The sequence below is a fragment of the Amphiprion ocellaris genome, chromosome 3 (assembly GCF_022539595.1).
Source record: "Amphiprion ocellaris isolate individual 3 ecotype Okinawa chromosome 3, ASM2253959v1, whole genome shotgun sequence".
Lineage (NCBI taxonomy): Eukaryota > Metazoa > Chordata > Actinopteri > Pomacentridae > Amphiprion > Amphiprion ocellaris.
This window is the reverse complement of record NC_072768.1, coordinates 7,456,376-7,482,749: the sequence shown is the minus strand read 5'-3', so window position 1 is coordinate 7,482,749 and position 26,374 is coordinate 7,456,376. Positions and strand designations below refer to the sequence as shown.

Genomic DNA, 26,374 nt, shown 5'->3' with positions numbered 1-26,374 from the left:
AGAATCTTTCTGTAAAAATGCCATGTGGTGTTTGGTTTTAGATGGCCATGTTGATTTTAGGTCTGAAAACAGCAAAAATGTCAACTATTGACTCATTTATCTTTGTATCCGCCAGTTCACTTTATCCCTCCACTAGAGTTCAATATGTGGAGCGCCATCAAACAATACAAAACCCTTGAGCCTCATCAGCTGTTGTGGAGAACACATCCACCCAAGCACAATGTGTTACTGATGCAATCAGGAAGCAAATTAATCTAATATTCTGATGCAGCTTCATCAAAATTGCTGAAATCAAGCAGCAACTTCTATAAGTTTCAACTCGTGCTTCATACCACCTTCAGAGCTCAGTCAGTAGATGCTACACTCCATCTGGTCTACAAAAATTCTCTGCAATCACATGCTTTTGATGTTTCAGTTTTTCCAAGGAAGCAGCTATTAATGATCTGATGTTTACACAGGAAAGTTATGTGCCTGAATCAGCTAGCGATGGCGAATCAAAAACAGAAAAAATTATTGGCACTGTTATCACAGGAAACTAAGCGCCAGGAGATACACCCACCCACTGCGCTACTCTACTAATATTATCAAACACTACAACAGAAATTTATCTCGAACTGAGAAACAGTCTTCATAATCTACATCCACCTTCTTGTGCCACTTCGTATTTACATGACAACTGTCTACTTGCTGGAGTAATGAGAAGTTTAACAGTGGTTGAGAAAACGCACAACTACAGACAACATGAAAACAATCCTGCCAGTAAATAACTCGTGTAAGACAACAGAAGACACTTGTTTCTTGGATGTGAGATCTAGCGGTGAGACAAATCATTACAAATAGACAAAAATTTCCCACTGCACAGGAAGTTCAGTCTATAAAGGCATCATGTGAATTCCCCTTCTCTATCTACCATCTCCTGACACTGTCTTCACTCTCATTTTTATTTATTTTTAAACAATTGTAGCAGCCATATTTGCGAACCGGCGAGACAGGTTGCAACTAAACTGCAGCAGAGGACGGTTCAAGGGCACATTTTCCATAAATCCATCTGAATGAAGTCACACTCAATGTCTAATGAATTTTTTTTTTTTTCATACTTCAATTTCTAAAATATAACTTTTGTTGATGCCTTATTTTGAGGAAAACAGCTTGGTGGCTGTAGTTGGTGGTACTGTTGAATTTGTACATTATGTGGTTTTATTATGTCATCAACTCCAAATACATCTGAGAGGATGGATTAAAAAACAAAAACATCTCTGTATAATGCAGTACACTGCAACACCAATGTCTTCAGACTAAAAATTATCTTATCAAATAAGAGAACCTGACATCAACAATCAAAATCATGCCTAAGAGGATACAAAAAGCAGGCCTGGTATTACTGGAATCTTTCATGTTATTACTTGCTTTACTGCAGCAGTACAGAATGATGCTATGCTGCCTTTGTACCATTAAGACACAGGTGATGCACTGCGAGCTAAGTGTACATTAAATGTGACTCTCGGTCGGGTCGGGCAGCCTAAAGCAGAGCTCCACTGAGCTGCCGTCATTTCCATTCTCTCGCTCTTCGTTCAGCATTACCAAGCCATCACTCAAAAGCAAGGGGATTAAACATCTGTCAAAGCCTGCCCATTTCACCCAGCAGGAAAAGACACATTTAGGCGTCGTGCATCTCCCCGGTGATTTAACGTCCTGTCTGACTCTGAATCTGGACAGATGAGGTCATTCGGCTCTGAAATAATACTCTCTGTCCAAAATAACACTGACTGCACGCCAACAGACCGGATCTTCTACTTCACAAACACATTGAGGCTCACGTTTTCAGCAGGTATCTGTACACACCAGTACCAAGAGATGTTATTTGTAGCTTCCTGCTGAAACCACAGGGGAAAAAAAAAAAAAAGATATTTTCCGGTGTATGTGTCACCCATCTAAAGGTATTGCAGGCTCTAGACCACCATTAGTAGGCTATCACAGGATTGTCATCTGTTCCAGAGCTCCACTTGAATCCCTGTGGAGCTTTATCCTTCCTATAAAATACACCACCCCTTCCCTCCACCTGCTAATTTCCTCCATTCCTCTCCCTAATCAACCATTCCATCAAAAGCATTCATATCCTCTTCCTACATCCTTCCTTTCCCGTCCTTCGGTCAAAAAAAAAAAGTCCCACTCCTCCGTCCTTTTAGGTCACTGAGCCTTTCCCTCATTTGTCTCTTCTCATTCCCTCATCATGCTTTCTCTTCATCTGCACATTTCCCTCCAAATCAGCCACCACATCTCCCTTTCCTCCATCGTCGTGGCGCTCACTCTCTCCTTGCTTCCTCCATCCATTGGTCTTGGCCGTGGCGTTCTACACCGTGGGTCGGTATTCAGAGTGATTACACGCTTTGTTAACTCATTCATGGGCTACACTCCATCGGTGACGCACTCCTGCTCGCTTCCAATGCATTCAGCTCACACACACACCTCACCCACATGCATACAATATACACACAGTGCTCCTCAAACATGCAGGTAAACAAACTCTCAAAAGGCAAGAAAGACGGTTTAATAGAGAGCTCTGACAGCAGCGACACGCTCTAGACATCCTGTTTCTCTCGTCAGAAATAGGCATGACTCGTTCTTCTCTGACAGCTTTTAGGAAATGACACTGACTTATTTAAAGGGGGTCACTCCATGAGAAAGACTCGACAGCTTTGCAAAGATGGAGATTTTAATAACATTTGTGATAAGCTTGACAAACAAGCAGGATGAAGCTTTCACCCATACAAAGTTCTTCTCTTTCCTCATTCCTCCAACACCAAGCCACAACTGGGTTTTGCTCTTGAATTCCTAACAGATCACTGAACAAAGCAGTTCAGGTCTGACAGCACCAACTGTTGGAACCAGAAATCATTATTTTCTGTCTGGGAAAATGGAAGAGGAGGCTAAAAATCTATAAATCACATTTACAACTGAGAGTGGAAGAACCAGTTAGGAAAACCAGGGAAAAAAAAAACTAAATGAAAATGTGAAAATGAACATGTACAATCGTGTGTTTGCATCAGGAAGGACATGCGCAGAAAAATAAAACTATTCAGCTTCGTACAGTTGCGCTATTTACCAAGACTGAGTTATATCTTAGACAAAAAGGAGCTTTACGTGTTCAAGCAGACCTAAAAACTTCCAGTAAATCAGATATGAGTGGGAGCAGCACAACTAAGTGACAATAAGGTGGTGTTCTCTGAATAAAACCTTCCTGGCTCGAGGTTTAACCATCTACCAAATTTCATAGAAGTTGGCAAATTACTATAAAACTAACTGACAGACAGCCAGACCAGTTGGACAAAAAAAACAAAAAAAACACAAAAGCTCCTTGGCACAGGTGACAGTCACACAATACTGGTATTCATGTTTGGAACATCGACAGACAGATGGAACTGTTATCTATCTGCCAGACTGTCAAGATGTGAAGAAACACCCTCGACAACAGGCCTCCACCCTTTTCTGAGCACTGATCTGCGTTTAAAGTGCTGCAGCCAGTCCACCTGTTAACCAGTCAGCAAAAAAAGAACAACCTCACAGCAATTTAAGCACTTTAGTGTTTAGTGATATCAAGTCCAAACCAAATTGTGACCGTGACAAGACTTGAAGTTGTAAACACACACTGGACAGTAGCCTCATGACGTTCCTCTTTTGTTTATAGGCAAACAGGACTTGGGGTTTTGACCAGGCTACCTTAATATTTGCATGTCAAATAAATAAGGACATCTGCAGTGGTGGACTGGGCTGCTGTCCTGGATTAATCCTGAACACAATGATCATCGCTTTGGACTTGGACTTGTGTAGCAGGTGACACACCGAGACAGATGTCAAACCCATGACTTGGACAGCCCCAAGCTAAAAATAAAGCATCACCAAGTTCAGTCAGGTGGCACAAAGTACACAAACCACCTTTATAAAACACCTTTGCTTCAGTTAATGCAGTCCAGCTATGTTTGTTTACCCTCTTCACAGGTGTGGAAGTTAGATGTTTTACCACCGGTGCCACCAGGAGCTGTGCTGGTTAGCATGACTGCTAACTCCCGTCAAAGCGGCCAGCGCACCTTGCACGAGAAATAGACTAACCGGTCATAGCCGCGTTAGCACGGCTGGCAGCCTGCTAAGGTTAGCCCACTGTCGTGTTAATCATTACTGTAAATCACCCGGATTATTATCACGACCTCGTCCGAGCGCTGCCATCGTTGCCTGGTTACCCGCAGGCCGATAAAACAGCGCATGGCCCTGGTTTCGTGAGGCTGGTTGAGACGGTTCGCCAGCTTCGCTACCAAAGCTAGCAGCCTCGAAGCTAAGCTAGCCGACATGCTACCCGCTCCCAGCCACATTTAACGGCGTCGGGGTGGAAATGTGACAGCATTCACCGCGACAGTGCACCTGTCTAATGCCGACCCCAGTGGTGTCAGCTACCGGGAAGTGAAATTTGCAGCCAGCATCGGAAAGACTGCGCAGTTGACCTGTCATAGAAGCTAGCTATGGCAGGTTAGCCGTCTGTACTCACCCCATGAACCAATCCATGGTGCTGTTTGGAGCTAGCTGAAGCTAACGTTAGCTGGCAGGGGATAAATCCACCAGGAGCTGGAGGCAACCCCCCGAGTTTATCCAGCCACCACCCTCGCTGCCCTGGCTGCTGCTTTGGCACCCGAGTCCTGTCGCTCTCCCCCGGGGCCCGTCTCTCTCCCAGCTGCTGGATCCCGGCCGGTCAGACGCGGACGCCGCTTAAACTTGGAGCGATTGTCCTTGTTTTGATCCCCAGCTAGCTCGGATCATGAAGCGGCAGTCAGATCAGTGTGGTTAGCTGGTAGCTGGAGCGCAGCATCTGAGTGACTTTGAGCAACGGAGGCGAGCAGGAGGTGAGCGAGGCGGCGGTGTGCAGGGGGTCCGCCTTGGAGTCGCGGTGTCCGGTGTGCAGGGGCGCCGAGCGGGGCTGTGGCTGCGGAGATGTGCGCTGGTCAACCCGGTAACCTCTGTCATGAAGTCTGCCGAGCTAGCTGCCAGCCTGAACCTCCACTGGAGCTGCTGCTTTCTGAGCGAAGTCTAAATCGGTGTCCGGAAGTAAACACAGACCCGACCCACTCTGTCTGTCCTGTGCGTAAAATGCGTGTGAGCAGAGATGCAATGGGATATGTAGTCTGTAAGTTAGGGGGGAAAGGTAAAAATCGATTCACACACTGCCACCATTTAATGAGAAGACCACTACACCTGCTTTTGACAGCTTATTGACACTTGTAATATTATTATTCCAGGTTATTGGTTCCCCACTTGGAGATCGGGATAAATGTATGGACTAATTTAATGGACAGAAAACACATCTTTCCCTACTTTTCTCTCATTTTTCTTGTGAAAGTCCAGATTCTTTCACCTCTCTAGCTCTTAAATATTTTTAAAATCTGTATCTGTAACTTGTGATGAGGAGTCCAACTGCACCAGATGCCAAAAAGGTGTTCATCATAAGAAGGAGAGCGTCACTATACTGTTTCTAGACATCTGTAGAAGTTAAGATTTCAGTCCTAATTCATCCTAAAACCAGATTACCCAAAGGGTCATTATAGGAGATTCACTTTATGCCATTGGGCTTGTATTTCTGCAAAATTGTTTGGTTATTTACTCCACTAAATATGAACAAATTCAGGTCCTGCACCATCAGCTACAGTTGTGCTGTGCTCCTTTCTTACAGACTAGAAGGCCTATATGATGAAATCTAGCATTAAGAGCTTTATTATTTTAGTTTTTATTGTTTAAAAGTGCACAATGTTCCTGAACTGATACACCATACTATGACGTTTTTAAAATGATGGTTCTACTATGAAGCCAGTTTGACATGTTCAGGTGTTCTTTGTGTGAAAACTCAGAGATTTCAGGTATCAGAAGGTGGTTTTCAACTTTCTTTGTTAACTTTCTGCTTCAACTTTAAATTAAATTTCCTTCACGAACCCAGCCCTCCGGACTTCCTGTAAGCTGTGTTCCTATTGGCTGTCCAGGTGGCTGCTCAGTGTTATCAGGAACACCTGAGCAGCTCAGTGTTATCAGGAACACCTGAGCAGCTCAGTGTCTTCCTGCTTTAGTTAGCTGCAGACAAACATTTCCTCTGTTTCTCTTCACCACTGAACCTGGTTTGGCTCCGTTGCTTTAGGCGTTGGCTTGCAGCTTCCAGCAGTAAAATCGTCTTTAATGTGTTTCTTGGTGTGTTTTAGGGCTTTGTACTGGATAGTTGTCTTGGTAAATGAGGTTCTGTAGCCACAGTTAGCACATGGTGCTAATGTGTGCAGTGATTAGTGGATTTGGTGCAGCTGAGTTGTGTCTTTATCTTGGCTGTAGTGAGTCTTCAGAGGTTTTTGGTCAGACACATTCTGTATTCTTGTTTGTCAACCAACGTTGGTTGTCCAGAAGGTAAGAGTTCCTGTCCTGATTCTCTGTTCTCAGAGGTTCTCTGGTAGGCTGCAGGAGACTTTAGTGTTTGGGTTGTACTAGTTTGGTTATTGTATGGTTTCATTTGGACGACTATCTTGAGGCCCCTCCATGTGGTTTAGTGAGGTTTTCTGTAACAGTTCTACAAAGCAATCTGCAGCAGAAGAGACTTTGAGAGTTTTTAGGAAGTTCTGGAGACCAGACTTTAGAGCAGCAGAAACATTTGTCAGCAGTTTGAGCAGGAGAAGGTGATCTTCAGAGTAGAAATGAGATGGAAACCTTCTTGACCCGTGTGGTGAGGTCCTGTACCAAGAGTTTGAGCAGGTTGTGAAGTGTCTGTAGTTCTTTGGTCTGAAAGCACAAGAAGAGTCGACTCATTAAAGGAGAAAACGGGAGATATTGTTGGTTTTTCTGTTGCTCTGCAGTTTCCTTAGACTGAATATCAAGTTTATATTTTAAATGACTTACCATGTGAGCCCAAGAAGACTTCAATAAACTCCCTCCATCCCCTGGACACAACGTATTTTATTACCATGTTAAATCTTTTTGAGTTTTAATCATAGTTTTAGCATAGTTTTTTCTCTTTGCTTCTTTAGTTTTGTCATCTGTGTAAAAGGTGCTAAACAAATAAAGTTGAATTGATAAACTGAACAATTGACTAACTCATGATTGTGACAACAGAAGTATTTTCATTGTGATTTAAGGGTTTATTTCATTTTTAAGGTTGGGGTTAAAATCTTGACAGAAAAAGAAGATTAAAGAAATAAACTACATAACAAAAAGCAATTAAATCAAAGGGGAAAAAAAATAATACAATAAAACTTTTAAAAAGTTTTATTAAAAAGATTTTAAAAATTTAAGATGTAATTTTCTAATTAAACATTTAATTTTTTAATTAAATGTTTTGTCTTTTTAAAGGCTTAATGATCTAATTAAATGTTTTGCATTTTTTTAAATGTTTAATATTCTTCTTGTTGAATTGTATTTTTTAAATGTTTAATTATGGAAAATATTTTATCTGTAATATTTAATAGTTGTATTTTAAAAATTTTGTTTAATTTCATAATGACATGTATTGTATCTTGTTGAATTATCTCATTCGATATTTTGTCTGTTTAATATCATTTAATTGTATTTAATGTTTAACAATTAAACAGACAAAATATCGAATGAGATAATTCAACAAGATACAATACATGTCATTATGAAATTAAACAAAATTTTTAAAATACAACTATTAAAAATTACAGATAAAATATTTTTAATAATTAAACATTTAAAAAATACAATTCAACAAGAAGAATATTAAACATTTCAAATAATGCAAAACATTTAATTAGATCATTAAGCCTTTAAAAAGACAAAACATTTAATTAAAAAATTAAAGGTTTAATTAGAAAATTACATCTTAAAGACAACAAAACTTCAAATAGGAATTAAACAGAAAATACAATGAAGCATTTAAAAAGAAAATTAAACAATAAAAGGTGGTAAAACATTTAAAAAGAAAAACCGTAAAGATTTAATCGAAACATTAAATATTGGGAAAGGAAAGAAAACTCAAACAAGCCGATAAAAAATTTGAAAAAACAATTAAACATTAAAAAGACAAAACATTTGGAAATCAAATCAGACATTAGAAAAGAATAAAAGGTGAGAAAAGAGCAAAACTAAACGTTTAAGAAGAATCAAACTAAAGACAAAACATTTGAAAAGACACCAGTTAGACTTTAGAAGATCAAATTAAACAGAAGAGACAATAAAACGATCAAAAAGAGCAAAAACAGATAAAGGCTTAAAGCGTTTTCTAGTCTGAAATGAAAACATCAAGTTGTTTCTTCAAACATTTCCTCTTTCTATGTTCTTGGTTTGATTGTGGACAGATTTACTAAGAACTCATTTCAGAAAACTGCTTTCCAGATAAAGTCTACTAGTAGTTGAAAGCATTGATCAAACTAATGTTACCTTCTGATCTCCACAAACTTTACTGTTCAGTGAAGAGAATCAAAGTTTGTTGAGGATTTCTAAAAAACCCACAGGTGACGGTCTGAGAGGAACTCAGATGGATGGTGTAAATGTGAAATCAAGACTCATGGTCACAAGTTTTAAGGCTTCTGTTAACCATAAAGTTCAAACTAACAGAGAAGTACTGAGAAACTTTTAAAACTTCAGTCCTCAGAGTATCTGAAGGTTCAAACTAACAGAGAAGTACTGAGAAACTTTTAAAACTTCAGCCCTCAGACTGTCTGAAGGTTCAAACTAACAGAGAACTACTCAAGAACTTTTGAAACTTCAGCCCTCAGACTGTCTAAAGGTTCAAACTAACAGAGAAGTACTGAGAACCTTTTAAAACTTCAGTCCTCAGAGTATCTGAAGGTTCAAACTAACAGAGAAGTACTGAGAAACTTTTAAAACTTCAGCCCTCAGACAGTCTGAAGGTTCAAACTAACAGAGAACTACTCAAGAACTTTTAAAACTTCAGCCCTCAGACTGTCTAAAGGTTCAAACTAACAGAGAAGTACTGAGAAACTTACAACTTCAGCCCTGAGACTGTCTGAAGGTTCAAACTAACAGAGAACTACTCAGGAACTTAGAAGATATCAGTACTTGGGCTGTCTGAAAGTTCAAACTAACAGAGAACTACTGTGGGACTTAGAAAATTTCAGCCCTCAGACTGTCTGAAAGCACAGGTCCTGAGGACTCGGGAGGTGTGGAGGCTTTGGAAAGTCTTGGAACTGAGGGTTCAACCCTCCAGCACAAAGGCTGAAGTCCAACCTCCTGAGAAAAACGGTCGAGTCGAGACTCGAGTTAAAAAAAAACTCGGAAATGACAAAAAATAGATGATAAATGTGCAAAAAAAAGATAAATTTGTATCTGAGTGGATAGCTCAGGGGGATAAGAAGAGGACTACCAAGTGGAAGGTCGCAGGTTCAAGACCCGCCACTGGCCCTTTTCTTTGTTTGTCTTTGTCAAGATTTTGATAAAATTTAAGAAGTGTCTGGTCTTGAACCAGCGACCTGCAGCTCCATAGGTAAATCCTTAACTCACTGAGCTACAGATCAGATGAAAAGAAATGATTTCGTCGTCCCTTTGGCATCGTAGTTCCTCAAGTGACCACATGGGCAGAGCCAAGGCGGAGTCTGGGTGGAGTCAGGGCGGGGAGGAGGCGGGGAGATGGGTGGCGGCCTCCCCCCCTACTCCCCCACCTCCCCACCACACCTTCCCCCGCCCGACGAGTTCTTCGAGTCTCCACGAGTTCTTCGAGTCTCCACAGGTTTTTCCAAGTTTCTGGAGTTTCCACGAGGTCGGAGGCAGAACAAGTTGTCATGAAGAGGTGTTGAAGTCGGCCAGGATGGACTGACTTTTTACAGCGACTAGAAGGAAGACGACTAGAAGAGCAGGTCTTTAACCACTATCCATAAAATCCATGGAGTCGACTCCAGAGAAATGAAGGGAGGTCAACTTTTATCAACCTCCATTCAGATGTTCAAATTGATATCTTTACTTGGACATTTTTAGCACCACAAACCTTCAGTATCACACTTTATTATCATTTATTAGGACTTTAATGGAATCCATCAGCAGATTTAGTTTTTGCTGACAAACTTTATTCTCAGCGTGGGACTGCAGTATTTAAAACTCTTCCTTCTATTTGACCCCATGCTTATTAGTTTTAGTGGAGAAAGTTATTTTAGTTGTCGATTAATCTCTTAAAAAACAAATAATAAATTGGATTAGTCAAGAGGTTTAAATTTCTTACTTTGTCATATTTTAAATGACAAAAAAAATATAAAAATAAAGCGTCTTGAGACAATTTGACCTGTAACTGGCATTATATAAATAAAATTGAATTCAAATTGTATGTATCTTGTAATGTTGGAGTAATTCAGCCATATATGCTGGAAAACACATTTTCTTTGTCCATTAATCTGTTGATTGTTTTCTCCAGTAATTCAGTTCTTGTTTTGGTTTATAAAATGTCAAACCCAAATATATTCAGTTTACTGTCATAAAAACCAAAAAGATTTACATTCATGATGCAGGAATCAGGCAGTTTTCACTTTTTATCTTAGTTTAGTCAGAAAGATAGTTGATAATGTGTGAATTGTTGCAGCTTGTGAGCCGTCGAAGGTTTTAATCTTTGGGGCCGAGTGTCAGAAAACATTTAGAAACCAACATCAACAAAACACTCAACAAAGATTTGAACATCATTAAAGGGAAATCCAACTTTTGCATTACAATGTCTAATTAAAGAACATTTATTTCCAACGTAAATGTGTGATATTCATCCTCTGGAGCTTTCTCTTCACATCGTCTTCCACCTGAACTGGTTTGGTCGGGAGCATGTGCAACAAACATTTGAAAAACTGCATTATAACATCAATGAATGACACTGAAGTTTAATCTCTACATAAATGAGACTGAGTCTGGATGTGCTGCTCTGTCATTAACTCCTACGTTTAGGGAAAGTTCAAACTAAAGAGGACAGTTTAGATAAGACTTGAGAATGAGCTTATTTTGAACAAACGTTTCAGACGTTCTGAGCTTCAGCACCTCTAGCAAGATATTTTAACAACAAGCAACTCAAGAGATCCAGAAGTTGGAGAGAGTTAGCTTTAGCTGAGCCAAAGTACATATGGGACACGAACCAAGCAAACATTTCAGACTTTTCTCTGTGAATTCTAAGAAATAATTTACTATTTAATGACAGAGCTACACATCTTAACTCAGTCTCATTAAAACAGACTCTAATTCAGTATCATCCATCCATATTAAAGTGCAGTTACCCAAAATGTTTGTTGCATGAGCTCCAACAAAACCTGTCCAGGTAGAAGGCCACTTTGACAAACAGGAAGTGGATGATTCCAAGCAGATTTATAGAAGGGGTAACCGGACTGTACTAAGTGTGGTCGAGTATAGAGGGGTGTTTTGTGGGTTTTTAAGGCTGATAATGATTATTAGTGAGACATTTGGAGTAGATATTCATTTGCAGTAAATGAAAGTATTTAAAATCTTGGAGTTAAACTTTGAAGAACACAAACTCTAACAGAAAACTTTGTTGATACGTTTTTGTTTTGTTTACAGATGTTAAGTTAAAGGAGTTTTATTCGTGACGTATAACCAATCAAATCACTCCAGAAGACAGAGCGACCACAGGTAGATAAAGGTTCAGAGCCAAAGTAGTGCCATTTTTAAATGTATTTATTACCGTAAATCAGTAAAAAATAAAATACTGATAATCAGTAAATCAGTCAGCCCAAAATTACTACAATTCTACAATGTATGTCTCTTTCCTTTGACTTGTTATTTGTACAATATACGATGTATATGATGGTGTTTTTTCATACCAAAGGCTATACTATGATGTTTTCTAGGAGACATACGATGCTACTCTGGTTGTTCTGGCCCTGGGCCACTGCACTCCTCCTCAGTTGTTTTCTGGATTGTACTCAGCTGCATGCCTTCGTCCACCCGGCCTCCGTTGACTCGTCCCGCCTGCCGTCTCTGGAGCTGAAGCTGGATTGGAACAGACCAAAGTACAGTCCAGTCACGATGCCAGCTGCCTCTCAAAAGGCTCCTTCATCTGTCAGGTGGCAGCACTTCTTCTGAGGGGAAGCTAAGCTGGCCCAGCAGAACTTTGGAGATGTGTTCCAGTGGTTGGTGGATGTGTGGGGAGATAGAGAGGGACCTTTGAACTGTTCACAAAGGAAAACAGGGAAGCCATTGGTAGTTTCAGTTTAGGCTGCTACTGCGGTGTGTTTTTGGGCTTGAAGTGGTGAACAGGAAGAGTTTTTTTCGTATTGATTATCTTTTACTTTGTTCCTGGTTGGAATGCCCATCAATGTCAACATGAAGTTCACTTTTAGTTCTGTTGATTTATTTTTATTTTACTAACACCCATTTGCTTTTAACCTCCTCACATGTTGTGTTGTTGTAAACTCACTCTTTCAAATAAATTCTCATCAAACCCTCTGGAAACCAGTGTTTGGACTGTTTTTGTGTTGCTCCTCAACTACTGACAGCTGTGGACTAAAGGCTATACTGTGACGTTTTTAGAGCGACAAGCGACATGCTATACTATGATGTTTGTTGGGCAACACGCTATACTATAGGCTTTTAAAATTGACATATTACTGTGACTTTTTTTTGTTTTAGTTTTTTTTTGTTTTTTAGCAACATATAAGAATTTGAACAGTTTTAAAAGTTACTACACTTTTACTTGTGCAATGAAATTGTTATTCTATGGCATTTTTTAGATGACATATTATACTCTGTTTTCTTGAATTACATACTATTTTGACAATATACTGCACTATGACATTTTTTGAACCACATATCATACATGACAATTTTAGGCAACATCCTATCATTTTGCGCTTTTTGAACCACATAATAATCTATGTTTTGTTTTTTTTTTTCTTGCCAACATGCTGTACTATGAACTACAGGCCATACTATGTTATTCTTGAGTAAAGCATACTATACTTTGACATTTTCTGAACTACATCCTATACTATGGCGTTATACACAGAGTGCTTTGGTTACATGTTGATTTATAATCTACATTTTTTTCTGTTTTGTTTTTTGACAGGATTACCACAGACCTGACTGTGAACACCGTCGACACCCACCTCAGGGAGACGCTGCCTAAGATCTCAAGGCTGCTTGGTCGTGGTCTTTCTGGCACGTACTCTTCCAAGATGAGCCGGGAAGTTAAACACTGATGGAATGACACCAGGTCTAAGCCGACAAACTTCCAATTCCTCCTCAACCCATAGTCTCTGGGAAACCTACATGGAGTAAGAAAAGTAGACAGACAAGTAAATAAGTCTGTACACAACATATTAAAAAGAAATCATGCTAATAAACTAAGTACAAAGAACCGAACTCGCCAATATACTGGAGACCAGAGCTATTTAATTTGATAAGTATAACCTTGTTTAGTAACATTTGAATTATTTGAGAGCAGTCCTAAAGAACTGCCTGTAATCCCAATCATAAAATGGGTTTGGAGGAAGAACATAGATGGTAATCTGGATATACATGAGTTAGGCTTTATAACTACTGTACTATTACAAATGCTGATACTACTTCTACGACTCTAACAGCTGTTTATACTACTACTGCTGCTTGTACTTTTAGTATTACTACTACTGCTTGTACTACTATACTACAGCTACTATTAATCGTCTGGTATTTGGTTGTCAAGCTGCTAGCTCGCCCGTTTTGCTAGTGGCTAACTAGTTAGCTCTCATAGACTGGAAGCTCTCAACAAGATTTCATAATGAAAAAAGAGCCAAAAACTATTCTTACCTATGAAAAGTCATTCCAAGTTTCCTTGTCTCAATCGTACGACGTAGTGTGTAATTGTAAGCAGCACAGTGAGACGGCATACTTGTTTCCGTTTTCACGCCGTCTACATCAATGGAATGCACTGAAACTTTCCCCCACTAGCTTAGCCTCGCAGTAGCACGCAGCTCAAAGGGGCGTGTCCTATCTATTCATTCATATCTAGTTCAGAGTTAGGAGAAGGATTTTAAATTCTATTCTAGATTTCACAGGAAGCCAATGAAGAGAAACCAGTATAGGAGAAATATGATCTCTCTTGCTAACTCCCGTCAGTATTCTGGCTACAGCGTTTTGGATCAGCTGTAGATGTTTCAGAGAGCTTTTGGGACAACCTGATAATAAGGAATTACAATAATCAAGCCTGGAAGAAACAAATGCATGGACTAGTTTTTCTGCATCACTGTGAGACAGGATGTTCCTGATTTTTACAATATTTCTAATGTTGTAATGCAGTTCTAATGTTATGGCACGCTATGCACAATTGATACAATCAGAATGCAAAATTAAACTTGCTTTGCCGCACTGGTTTCACTGGTTTCATGCCACTCCATCAGCCAGTCTGTATATAAAGAAATAGTGTTAATTAAGTCCTTATAGTTGAAGTCATTTATGGAGCAACTGCAAAACAGTGCTGATTTCAGTGAGTGTTTGATGTTATTCTCTGTTATATATAATGGAAAATTGAATTACTGTTTGACTCTTTGCACTTGTGATGAGCACTTTCTGCTGTTTTCTGTCATTTTATACCTTTAGCTTGTATATTTTTTCTCTATTTAAGTCATTTATGGAACAAAATTGTAAAACAGTGCTGTTTCAGTGAATTTTAAGTGTGTGATTCTCTGTTATATATAATGGAAAACTGAATTATTGTTTGACCCTTTGCACTGGGAGGCTGCGATTTGCATTTTCTGCTATTTTTTTGTGATTTCATATCTTTATCTTGTATAAAATGTTTTGTTTTATTTTTGAAGGGATGACTTGGAAGCATGACTTACTGTTTCATCAATAATAAAAGCACTTCTCAGCTACATCACTAAGTTTGTACAAGATATTGTCATCTTTGTTGGATTTTATCATTTGCCATTTTGAAAATTTGATTTGGGCAGAAACATGTTTAATCACAAAGCTCATCATTCTCCAGCCTGAACCACAACCCTTGCCCTGCCGTAGATCCAGCTTTTAATAGAAATAACCCCCCTTTTTTCCATTCCCTCCTCTCCTTAGCCTCCATTTTCCTCTTTAACAGAAGCATCAATCAAACACATGCAGTTTGAGAAGATCATTGGATCAATATGTACTCTGCCCTGACAAAATGACTGGCCTCCTCTCCTCTATCTGTCTGAGAGATCATTAGATCAAGACGTATAGCCCCATCATCATCATTATCATCATCGTCATCATCATCATCATCATCATCAGCCTCCTCCTCCTCTGTCTGTCTCCTTCCATACCTCCTCCTTCTCTGCTCCGTGCATCCTCCAGCAGCTATAAATAACAGAATCACAGGCGACAGAGGGGACATCCAGAACAGGAGCCCTGTTAACAGGAGGCAGAGACACATGATTGGCTCATTGACGCGCCAGCGCCATGCTATCAACCAATAAAATCACTGCGGGGGCGGAGTTAAAGCGATGATTGACAGGGAGCGGGTAGGCATGTTTAAAAGCGATGTAATGTCATTAATGTCCACGCAGGGGCGCTATGGGATGCTTGTTGACACCTGACTGGTGTCTACCGTTATTTCTGATGCAGTTGTGGGGTAATTAATGGAGGAAGCAGCTGGTCCAGGATCTGCGGAAGGAGTTGTTATTCAATCAAGGACAAAAAGAACTGTTACCAGTAAGAGCTCCTTTTAAAGATGCACCAATTCTACTGATCTGAAACATGCATTTTCTTCATTTTAAATCTATTTACTGAAGCAGAACTCCTTATCAACACTCCCATATGAGTAAAGAATAACATACATTAACATCCATCCATTTATTGTTCAATTTACTGTCCTTCAAACACGTTAAAAACAAGAGAGAACAAATTTGTACCCAGGTCCAGCAGCGTACAGAATAATCAACATTTTGTAAAATGTAAGATAGACCTATAAAAAATAAAGTTACGCTGTTACATGGTATTATTACAGGTGTATTGGCTATATATGCTTTATTCTGTGGACAGTCATGAAGCATGGAGCCTATCTCAGTCTATCACGGGGCCAATTCAGAGGGACGAACAACCATGCTGCTCACACCGACAGGTAATCTACATTCACCAGGTAACCAACCAGTCACAGTCAAGAATCTTTATTGTCATTATGCAATTAGTTTTCACCAGTCACATAACAAAATTTTGTTGGTAGTACTGGCTTAAAAGTCAGCGTTAAAGGCGTGGACAGTAAAACATACGGTACAGCAGCGAAGAGACAGTAAGAAAGAACACATCTATAAAGACATAAGATATATATATATATATATATATATTTATATATATATATATATATATATATATACACAATATAAATAAGAAAAAATACACACAAGGATAGGAACAACATAACATTTAAGAATATATACACAAATGAATTGCGCTTTGATTTATTGCACATGAGAGTGCATTAAAAACCTAGTAAAAATACATTAAAAGTAAGAAAACATATATGCAACAGATTGATTAAAGTTGGAGAGAATTTTCAAATTTCACACATAAAATCCCCAGCAGATTTGAACCCAGAACCTTCTGGTTGTGACCACTGCACCACCGTGCTGCCAAATATTCTTTATAGGGACAGTGACTCAGAAACAATGAGTAAAATGTTGGTTTATTGAGTATCCACAGGCCTTTAAACAGAAAGGAAAATCTTAAAATAATCAAACCTAAAGCAATAGGCCAAAATGTGAAGAGGCTGAATGAATGTAGAATTTACAGAAAATACAACCATCTTCCTGCACCTCCTCCCTCTCTTACAAAACTCTCCCCAGACAAGCTCCTTAAGTGCAAAAACAGCCAAGCTAAAAGTCAACACTGACTTATGTCTTGACAAGATTCAAGCCCCACTGTGTTTATTCCATCACCACATTCTTTACCTCCTGTCGACTTTCTTGGGTGAAAATCCCTGTGATTGGCTGTTTTTTCAGGTATAGGTTAGACTTTAGAAAGCCTTAAAAAGGTGCATATGTCTAGTTTACCCCCAAACCACTTGTATTACATCATATCAAAAGGTTAATATGGAGATTTTGCACATGGATGCCAAATAAATTGTGCCTACTGCAGCTTTTAACCCATTATTAAAATATATCTGCATTATTTTTTGTATTTTGTTGTAGCTTCACAACTTTGATTTGCTTTGCTTGACAAATTCTTTTCACAGCGTCTGTTTAGTCTCCAGTCTCCACCTCCAAAACAATGGAAGTTAATGGGGTTTTGTTTGTGACGCTCACAGGATTTGAAAGTTAATTAAAAGAAATACCAGAAGCGTGATCTCTGAACAAAAACACTCCTCTTTCTCTGGATAAGTCACGTTTTCTGAGTAGTTTTCATCCAAACTTCTTCCTGCTGAAGGAATAGTCCCCCAAAGTCTTCTCAAAGTGCATTCTGGGGGATTATCTAGAAGAGTGGGAGCACTGTTTTTGGAATGAAGAATGCAAAATTCAATTCACCTTCAGGTAATTGAGACAGAGGCAGTATTCAATTTTTGAATATTCCTCAACAAATTAAAATGGAATAATGCACATGAAGTGGCACAGTTTGGCTTTTATCAAGGCAAAATAACTGTGAAAAGGCCTGACTTTGAATCTGTTTACTAAGTTGAATACTCATGCTAGTCATTGCTTTACTCATGAGCAACTAAGAACTATAATCCACTCTCAAATCCTCTCTATGAATTGTTTTTGACACCCACAGCTGACACACTCCCATTACTAAATCCATGACAACATTTCAGGACGACCACAGTCTGCAGTGACCTCAGCTCAGTGCAGCGAACGGTGTTTACCTCTCGCAGGCACACAACCCGCAGTGTGATTTCAGAGAGAGGCGGTTGGTGCCAGAGATGTGCTCTGTGGGAAAATGAGCCGGGCTCTGGTCAGGTGCTCGTCTGAGTTAGCCAAGGTCACTTCCTGAAATCCATCCACTCGTCGATACCGAGCCATCCAGGGGGTCGATATGTTCCCATTCCACATCATCCCAGCCAGCGCCGTGCACGAGAGAGAGATCTGTGTCAGTTTCCCCCGTCTAAACTGGGAGATACAGTCAGTGGATGCAATAAAAACAACAACTATCAAGTGTAACGCAATCCACCAGCCCTTTATTTAATGCTATTATTGTCAAGTTTGTTAAGTTCAATTGTAGGTGAGACTGATAGAAACTGTTGATTAACTTCCTGTAAAAAGGAAGAAGACAAAAAATTACACCTTTAAGTACAGTTGCAGCTTTGCAGTGGCTTAATGAAAGAGTGTTAAAGCTGTTTATACCTGTTATTGTTTATACCTGTTATTGTTTATACCTGTGCTTTTACTGCTTTGTCTTTTTGTCTTAAATAACAGTGAGACACTCAGCAAAAATTCAGCATTGTAAGCCTCACAAAGGGACATATTGTTGTGTGGATATTGTAGCGGGTTGCATTGCACTGTCGCCTTTCGTTTATTATCTGAAAGTGCCAATAACTGCAGTTCCTCCAGTGGCCACTTGAGGCTGACTCCAAAAGCGATTCAATCCCCATTGACCATCATGTTAAAATGCCCAACTTCAGAGCTGAAGTAAACATGTTTACAGCCTGCTACTAAAACAGTTTTGGTCGAAACAGCTAATTTCCTCACTAATGACAGCCGTAATGGAGACAGTTTTATATAACTCACCCATTTAAATTGTATTAAGTCTTAAAGTTCTGCATAGTTATGGGCTCATTTGCATGGGCTACATCCGCTCCACTCACAATCAACCTCTTTGCTCATTTTAGGATTAGCCAGGACTTAGGTGGAGTCTGGTACTGCCAAGGTGGCGATGAACAGAGCAACCACACCCAACTTCTAAACCACTAATCAGGAAATTCATGGGTGATGTCATGGAGAATTCATCCATTTTTACATACAGTCAATGGTTCCCCTGCTTGAAAAGTGTCTTCACAATATCAGTTCTGATCACAGCAGAACATATGATTTGATTTGTTGTGATGAGAACACATTCTAATGATTTAACTGTAATAGCAATTTTACTGAGAAATCACCCACAGTAGACCTTTTTGCAGCAGCAGCAGCAGAGCACAAATTACACATTGTTGAAAGAAAAAAAAGAGGACCTCGGGCCTTTTCTTTCTCTAAGCCTTCTAAAGCTTTTTTGTTTTTGATCAGACAAAGATTAGACATATTGTGAAAAGCAAACATACCTATAGATGAGCTCAGTGCTGCAGGGTGAGTGAGGCTTTGGCTGCAGCATGACTGATATGATTTATTCATAGCTGGCAGCGGTAACTCAAAAAGCCATTAAGAGGCATTAAAATGGAGACACCTCACATTACTCTTGCATGAATAATAAATGTTTAATAGATGCAATGAGGAGTGTGTGCATATGTGTGTTTACATAAATTACACAGTAACCAGATGAGACGCTTGTTTTGTAGCTTTAACAGAACAGTTTTGTGCATACATAGAACTAAAAGTGTGTTTAGATTCCAAAGCTTCATTGATATTACTTTTGCAAAGACAATCGATAGGTATTTTTTAATCTAAAACATGCAGCATAATTAAAACAACTGAAAGAACTTTAAACTCATTTGTCTTTGAACTGCTAATAATGAAACTGTTGACATATTTATGCTAAAAAATAAGACAAAGATGCACAAACACCCCTCCAGGCTGATGTGTGATCCGTGTTTACTGACAGCAGTCTGACCTCATCGCTGATGGATTAATTTCCAGTTTCTCAGTAATGATCATATTATATAAAGTGATGATAAAAAGGCTACTTGCATGACTGGGTTTCAGATCATCGGCACCGCCAAGTCTGTCTGCCTGTGTGTCGATTCACTGTATAATATGTGTGTGTGTTTGCTCTTACCCTTGTGTCATTGCTGGCTCCACGCTGACGGCTGATGTCTTGGTGTATGAGTCAGTCTTAGCCACATTACTCATGTCTGCAGACCTACCTGGCTCCAGCGCTCCCATCCCAGAGAGAAGAACAACTGAGGGGGGAAGGAGAGGATGGATCTGAATCTGCAGGTGGGTCAATATATAATAGGGGGACTGTTGAAGTCCATGGGATATATCTTGCATACATTTTTATTAAAAGTAAAAAAAAAAACAAAAAATAATGTTTTTTATGTTCATTATCATCTTGTTTTTACAAATTTCATAATTATTTATTATTGAAACAATTACTTATTAATAAAAAAATGACTGGATATCACTAAAATGTCAACTAAATAACCATCCCAATTTAATAACAACCACCTTCTAATTAGCTAAACAATCATAAAATGAACTAATTCAAAATTGTTTTGAATTAGTTCATTTTATTAAGTTGAGATAATCATGACAGATGTTTCTTTTTTGGCAATATATCAAATTTTATATGAAAAATAACAAATTGTATCTGTGTCCCAGAAATCACTTTCAACTAAGTTCCCCATTACAAAAACACCTCTCAAGGAAGTGTGTTAATTCCAGATCACATGACCTGCTCCACATGATGTCATTTCCTCCTGAAGAAAAGACTGGCCAGACTCCAAGGCTTTCTGAGTTATTTAATATAAAGTAGTGTGTGAGTCAAGTGTGGATTTATTGTCAACAGGTTTACTACAATATCTTTATAAATAACTTTATAAATAACTAAATTTCAATTTTACTCAATTTTTTTATATAATATTTAGAAGAATCTTTCTGTAAAAATGCCATGTGGTGTTTGGTTATAGGCCTGAAATGTTGATTTTAGGCCTGAACTATGTTGCAAAAAGTCCCATAGTTATATATTGGCCCAGGTGGAGAGAAAACTGTCTTGTTGTTGTGATTTTACAAAGTGAAGTGAAACTGGAATGCTTCATTGACCAAATGCACTGAAAACCATCAGGGATTTCCCCCCCAAAAAAGGGGCAAGTTGTATTAGAGGTGCTCCAGTCTTGTCTCTGGTGCATCAAACCCAAACTAATCTACAGAATAAGTTAACGCATGCCGTTTCAATGCGGTAAATTCTCCATTTACACGCCAACACTGCCCTCCCTCCTCACCATGGCTTTTTCTGTTTCAAGCAAATCAGACATGAAGTCATTTTCAGCCAGAAGCAACTCAACAGAAATAGCTTGCATGTGGCTCTGAGGTCATGGGCGCAGAGAGGAGGAATGATAACAGAGCAGCAGCCACAGACGCTGTGTGTCAGCAGCAAGCAGAGATTCAGCCTTTTGTCTTCGCAACATACAAGTCATCGTGTGTCTCTGACTGTCCAACCAAACAATGGACCTAATTATGGACGAGTGTTTACAGTAGGAACGGATTTTTGTTTACTCGCACCACATAATCAACAGAAAATACAGAATATACATAAATATAATCACTTTCATGCTGTCTGAATGAAAATAAAGTGCAACCATTTTCACCAAACAACATAATTGTATGGTACACAGCAGAAATATTGTTTACTAAACACCTTTAAAAATTGTTTTGTAGATGCCGTGCGGCCACCACACTGGCATCTGAACCACATTAGGTGCTTTTCCACTGCAGGAATTTGGGGCAGACATGAGGCGAACTCCTACAGGAATGACCGTCTAATTGGTTATTTCAGATCTGTGACGTAAACCCAGAGTGCAACAAAACAATGATGAATGGTAGTTAGAGGACATAACTCCAGCTCTATGTAGAATACAGAACAATGGAGGGCTTGTTGTGTTCGCCTATATTTCAATTTTAACATTGCAGTGCAGGAACCAAACCTTTGAAGAAACAGAACTGCAGAACCTCTTTAAGAACAGTTTTTAGGAGCTGAGTGCACTGAAAAGCTGTTGTTTGATTCAACACTGGTTAAAATCAGAGAAGAGAACAAGCAACATTTTGGTTCTCCTCTTTAGCAGCCTTCTCCTCTCTAACATCATCCATCTTTGAGGTACTATTGACCAAACAGGCAAACATAGCAAAGCTCTACTGTTCTATTTCCTTAGTGCTCATGGAGCTGGAGTTCCATCCAGTAACTAGTGGGTAAACTCAGAGTTAATGTTGCGGTCGAAGCTGCCGGATCTCACACTGTAATGGAAACAGAAAGCCTGAAAGGGATGATCAGGGGGCTGTTCCTGTTAACTGGTGTCATCTTGTCCGTGCCACGGGTTCAGGTTGTTTTTTAGGCTTCATTTGATCCTTTATTATATCATTTTTAGATAATATTCAGTATAAGAACTGATTTTTGATGAAAAACAGAAATCCTGTGACATCACAAACCTTGCTTTTGTCATTTTTTGCCGTTTGTGCATTTTTTTGTCCCTTTATAACTATTTTTGTCTTTTTTGCTTTGTTTCGTGTCGCTTGTCTCATTTTGTGTAATTTTTGTATCTCATTTCTGTAATATTTTGTCTACGGTATACAACGCTGCAACCTAGAAGAAGCCCTTGTTGTCCTGGTAGTATTTTTGGAGGTGCAATGGATAAAAAACTTGAGAGGCGAGGGCACATAACCATATAAATATACAGAGTTTGAAATTCACAACTGATTGGTCCAGTGGATGAGAAGAAATAGTCAGATATCAATGGAAATACTGTAAAGGGACAGTTATAATTAGTTTGTCCTTTGAACAGTTATTTCAAAAATGACTTTGTCAACTTTTCATTGTGTCTTTCAGGGAGATGAGGCGTGTGGGAATTCCATGGTTCCACCTGAAACACCGTCATCTTCAGAGGTGGTCCAGGATGTGGGCTGTGGAGATGCAGATGCTGGGATATGGGATATGCACTGCTGCTGCTGTGTTGCTGACTACAGTAGCAGAAACAGAGCGTGTGTGTGTGTGTGTGTGTGTGTGTGTGTGTGTGTGTGTGTGTGTGCGCGTGTGCGTGTTGTTGCTGATGGGGTTTGGACCTGGGCAGAGAGTGCTGATGGGGCTGATGCGGTGAAAGAGAGAGAGGGAGTTGCAGTTTGTTCCACCGTTAGAACAGACAGAGACAGATGTCAGCACCAGCAGCTGCTCTAGTCAGCACTTTGGACGTTCATACACGCAGCCATTGACAGCGACGAGGGGCTGCCTGGTCGTACAGGCAGCGGACGGAGGGGAGATGAAGATCCTCTCTCTCATTCAGAGTCGTTCCTGAAAGCAGAAGCTAAGCGAAACCCGAGGACCGACCGGCTGATGTACATTCAATCTGCTGCTGGCTTCGCTCGTGGAACAAAAGTATTGATTGTTTCTCACCTTCCCGTCAGGGGACAGAGCGGAGCTGCTGATTCTGACCTGGAGCCAGCAGTAGGTGGCAGCAGTCAGTTACACAACACCTGCTTGAGTAATCAGAAAGAGCGTCTGCTGTCTTCTTTCTGCTGCTGCTCTGAGCACAAATCAAAACCCCTGATTGCACAAACGCACTCCAGCTCCTATAGACGGACAGAACATTGAGCCCGTCTCCACCTGGCTGTTCCCATTTCTCTCAGCACTTTGCTTGTTGTTCATAAAAAAGCGGCTCCAGACAGCTCAGTGTGGCCCTCACAGCCTCTTCTTTGTTTTCCAGTGATTTGCCAGTCTAGACACCCCCTCTCGTCTTGCTGTAATGCTGCGGTGTGTAACACGCAGGTGGCCATGACAACACTAACTGCATTAAGCTGGATTACCTGAGGCCTGCTGAGCCTCAGAGTCAGGCAGGGATTCCTCCTCACCACAGGCCTCACAGACACGCTCGTCTGTAGCTGCCCGAAAACGCACTAATGATCTCCCTGCATTCATTGATTTATCTCATTTCACTGTGGCGAGTTGTAATTCATGCAGAAATGAAGACAGACTCGTGAATGTGCTCGTGAGTGCACGGGGGCAGCAGCAGGAAGGGAATATTGGACACATATGTTTGTACCAAAGGCTGTTGCCGGCCTGGCATGGAGAGAACGCATACAAGTCAACTTTTTGACCGCTTGCGTGAGAGATGGATAGGGATGAGAGAAAGGTTAGAGAGAGGGAGCAGAGGAATAGTAGGACGAGCAGGCTGCCAGACTGCAGGGTTATATAAGGACAAGAGTTTTCCATGGGAAAAAAAGGGCAAGAAATGCTGTTTGGAGTCAGTCGTCCTTAGTGACGCGTGGAAAAGTGTGGAATGCTGCGCTGACGCAACTTTCGAGCAACAAACGCGTGTAACGAGTGTGTGTTTGAGATTAAAGTGTGCGAAAAAAGGAGCCGCGCACGGAGGAGAGAGGGAGGAAGAGAAAGTTGGGCATGTTCTGTGAAAATATGTGTGTGCGTGTGAGTCCACTCCGGAAAAGTGGGGAAAGAGTGCCGTAGCTCTGCTGACGTAACGGTTCCTAACTGTTTCCATATAGAAGGCCTGGGACGAGGCGCCAGGCAGCCCCTCAGCCTATGTCTGGTACCCATCAGCCACCGTGAGAGGGAGGATACACACTGCAACACACACACACACACACACATGCACACTGACACATAATATTATGCAACATACGTTCATGCACTTATGGAGGCGCTGAGTTCAGTTTTCGTTGGTTTTACTGCGCTGTTTGTTGCACCCATGAAGGGACTCGTACTTGCACGCCACAGCAAATACAAACACACACTGACAGGCTGCAGACATTCATACAAACATACAAAAACAAATGCATATGGGCCATAAATGGTTTGGTGAGTGTGAAAACAACGTATCCGATGGAATCGGTGACATGAATAAAGTTCTTCCTCCAGCTTCCTCTGTCCAGCGTTGCAGTCAACAGTTCTTTGTCTTCCAGACCAGTGTCTTCTTCTAGCACCTTCCTTCATGTTGTGCTCAGCCTGCCAGCCCTTCTGACACTATCAGGTTTCCACAACAACGACCAGCTGCTTCGCTGTGTCTCACCACATGTCCATCCAGGGCTAGTCTACGATGCCTAATGATGGTTGACAAGCGTGGATGTGAGCCGTATAGCGACTCGTTGGAGATGTTTTGTACCATCCGTAGCATTCTGATATAAGTCCCATCCTTTGTAGTAGCGTTGTAGAGTTTAAGAATCTATTTTGAATAAAGGACGACTGCACTCTAAGAATGATTTAACACCATCAGCGTTCTTGATTAATGATTGGGTTCCTTGAATATTCCGGTTCCGGTATGTGCTGCACACATAAACTCCACATCCTGATTCCAGAACCAGATGCTAGCCAGAACACTCTAACAGAAACCACAATGCAAAAAAAAAAAACATATCCACATTTCTGATCATTCTCAGCTATGTGTGAACATAATGTCTGACTTTTGTCACACAGAGAATAAACTGTATTGGATTCTAATGGGTTTCCAGTTTATCTGAGTTTCTACTGTCTGGTGCTTCTGCATAATATCAGAGTTGGGCTCAAAGCTGTTCAGTTACCATTCGGTGTATTTAACTCATCTTAACTTTACTTACTTTGGTGAATTAACCCAGCGTGCTTTTGATGTTTGGACAAAACAGGGACCCTCAGAAGAAATCCACAAGTACAGAGAATGCAAACTTCACTTGAAAAAGTCATTCAAAGAACCTGTTCCAATCGTTTAAGGTTGCAAGATTTAAAAAAAAAAAACAAAACACAAAACTGAATTTGAACAAAGCTGTTGAGTTGCATTATTTTTGGTGGGTTGGGTTGACATAATAAAGTATAATAACTCAAATTATTTCTTTCAGCTCATTTAAAACTACATTTAAATTGAGGTAACTTAATAAAATGGGCTTTTTAACTCCTATCCTGACATGCTTGGACAATTTCAGATGCTTAAGATGGTTAAGAAGAGGAAAACTACCATATGTATATTTAATGTTGGGCACAATTTCATTAGAAGGGCCAATATACAATTGAGGGACTTTTGAAGTCAATGGGATATATCCGGCATACATTTTTATTAAAAGTAAAAAAAAAACTAATGTTTTTTATGATCATTATGATCATGTCTTTAAAAATTCCATAATTATTTATTATGGAAACAATCACTTATTAATAAAAATGACTGGAAATCACTAAAATGTCAACTAAATAACCGTCCAAATCTAATAACAACCACCTTCTAATTAGCTAAACAATAATAAAATGAGCTTATTCAGAAGTAGTTTTGATTGTGTTCTTTTTATTAAGGTGAGATAATCATGACAGATACTTCTTTTTTATTACCTATCATGATACCTATGACACCTATCAACTATGTTACAAAAAGTCCTGGAGTTATATATTGACCCAAAAGTCACCACAACTCAAGCAGACCGATGCAGACTGTCGCTTTTATGTTGAGCACAAACCTCATTTTTCATCACAGCAGCCGACACACGTGATCGGTTGGTTTTCCCCTCATCATCTGCCTGTATGTGCATCCCACAACCGTATACACACTAATCCATACACACTCATCTTACATGCATGTGTAAAAACACACAAATGTTGGCAATGAACGCACACACCAACATGCGTCCCACATCGA

The 26,374-nt window shown here is 39.9% G+C and overlaps 1 protein-coding gene and 1 long non-coding RNA gene across 3 annotated transcripts in view; both read right to left on the bottom strand.

Moving 5' to 3' along the window:
• The window catches only part of mob2a (MOB kinase activator 2a), a 73,252-nt gene extending 68,171 nt beyond the window's left edge, over window positions 1-5,081 (bottom strand). Inside the window, exon 1 of the mRNA XM_023273538.3 lies at window positions 4,538-5,081. Coding sequence (XP_023129306.1) covers window positions 4,538-4,554 — 17 coding nt within the window. The 5' untranslated portion in view covers window positions 4,555-5,081. The remainder of the gene's footprint in view (window positions 1-4,537) is intronic.
• Window positions 5,082-11,628: 6,547 nt separating this feature from the next.
• LOC129348258 (uncharacterized) lies at window positions 11,629-13,890 on the bottom strand. 2 transcript variants are annotated; one of them, XR_008600755.1, is made up of 3 exons: window positions 13,759-13,890; window positions 13,077-13,235; window positions 11,629-12,140 (listed from the first exon to the last, which is right to left on the bottom strand). It is a non-coding gene; the product is annotated as an uncharacterized LOC129348258 (long non-coding RNA). The 2 variants fall into 2 exon arrangements; XR_008600756.1 differs by having other exon boundaries at window positions 11,629-12,133.
• Between the last annotated feature and the right edge of the window lie 12,484 nt (window positions 13,891-26,374).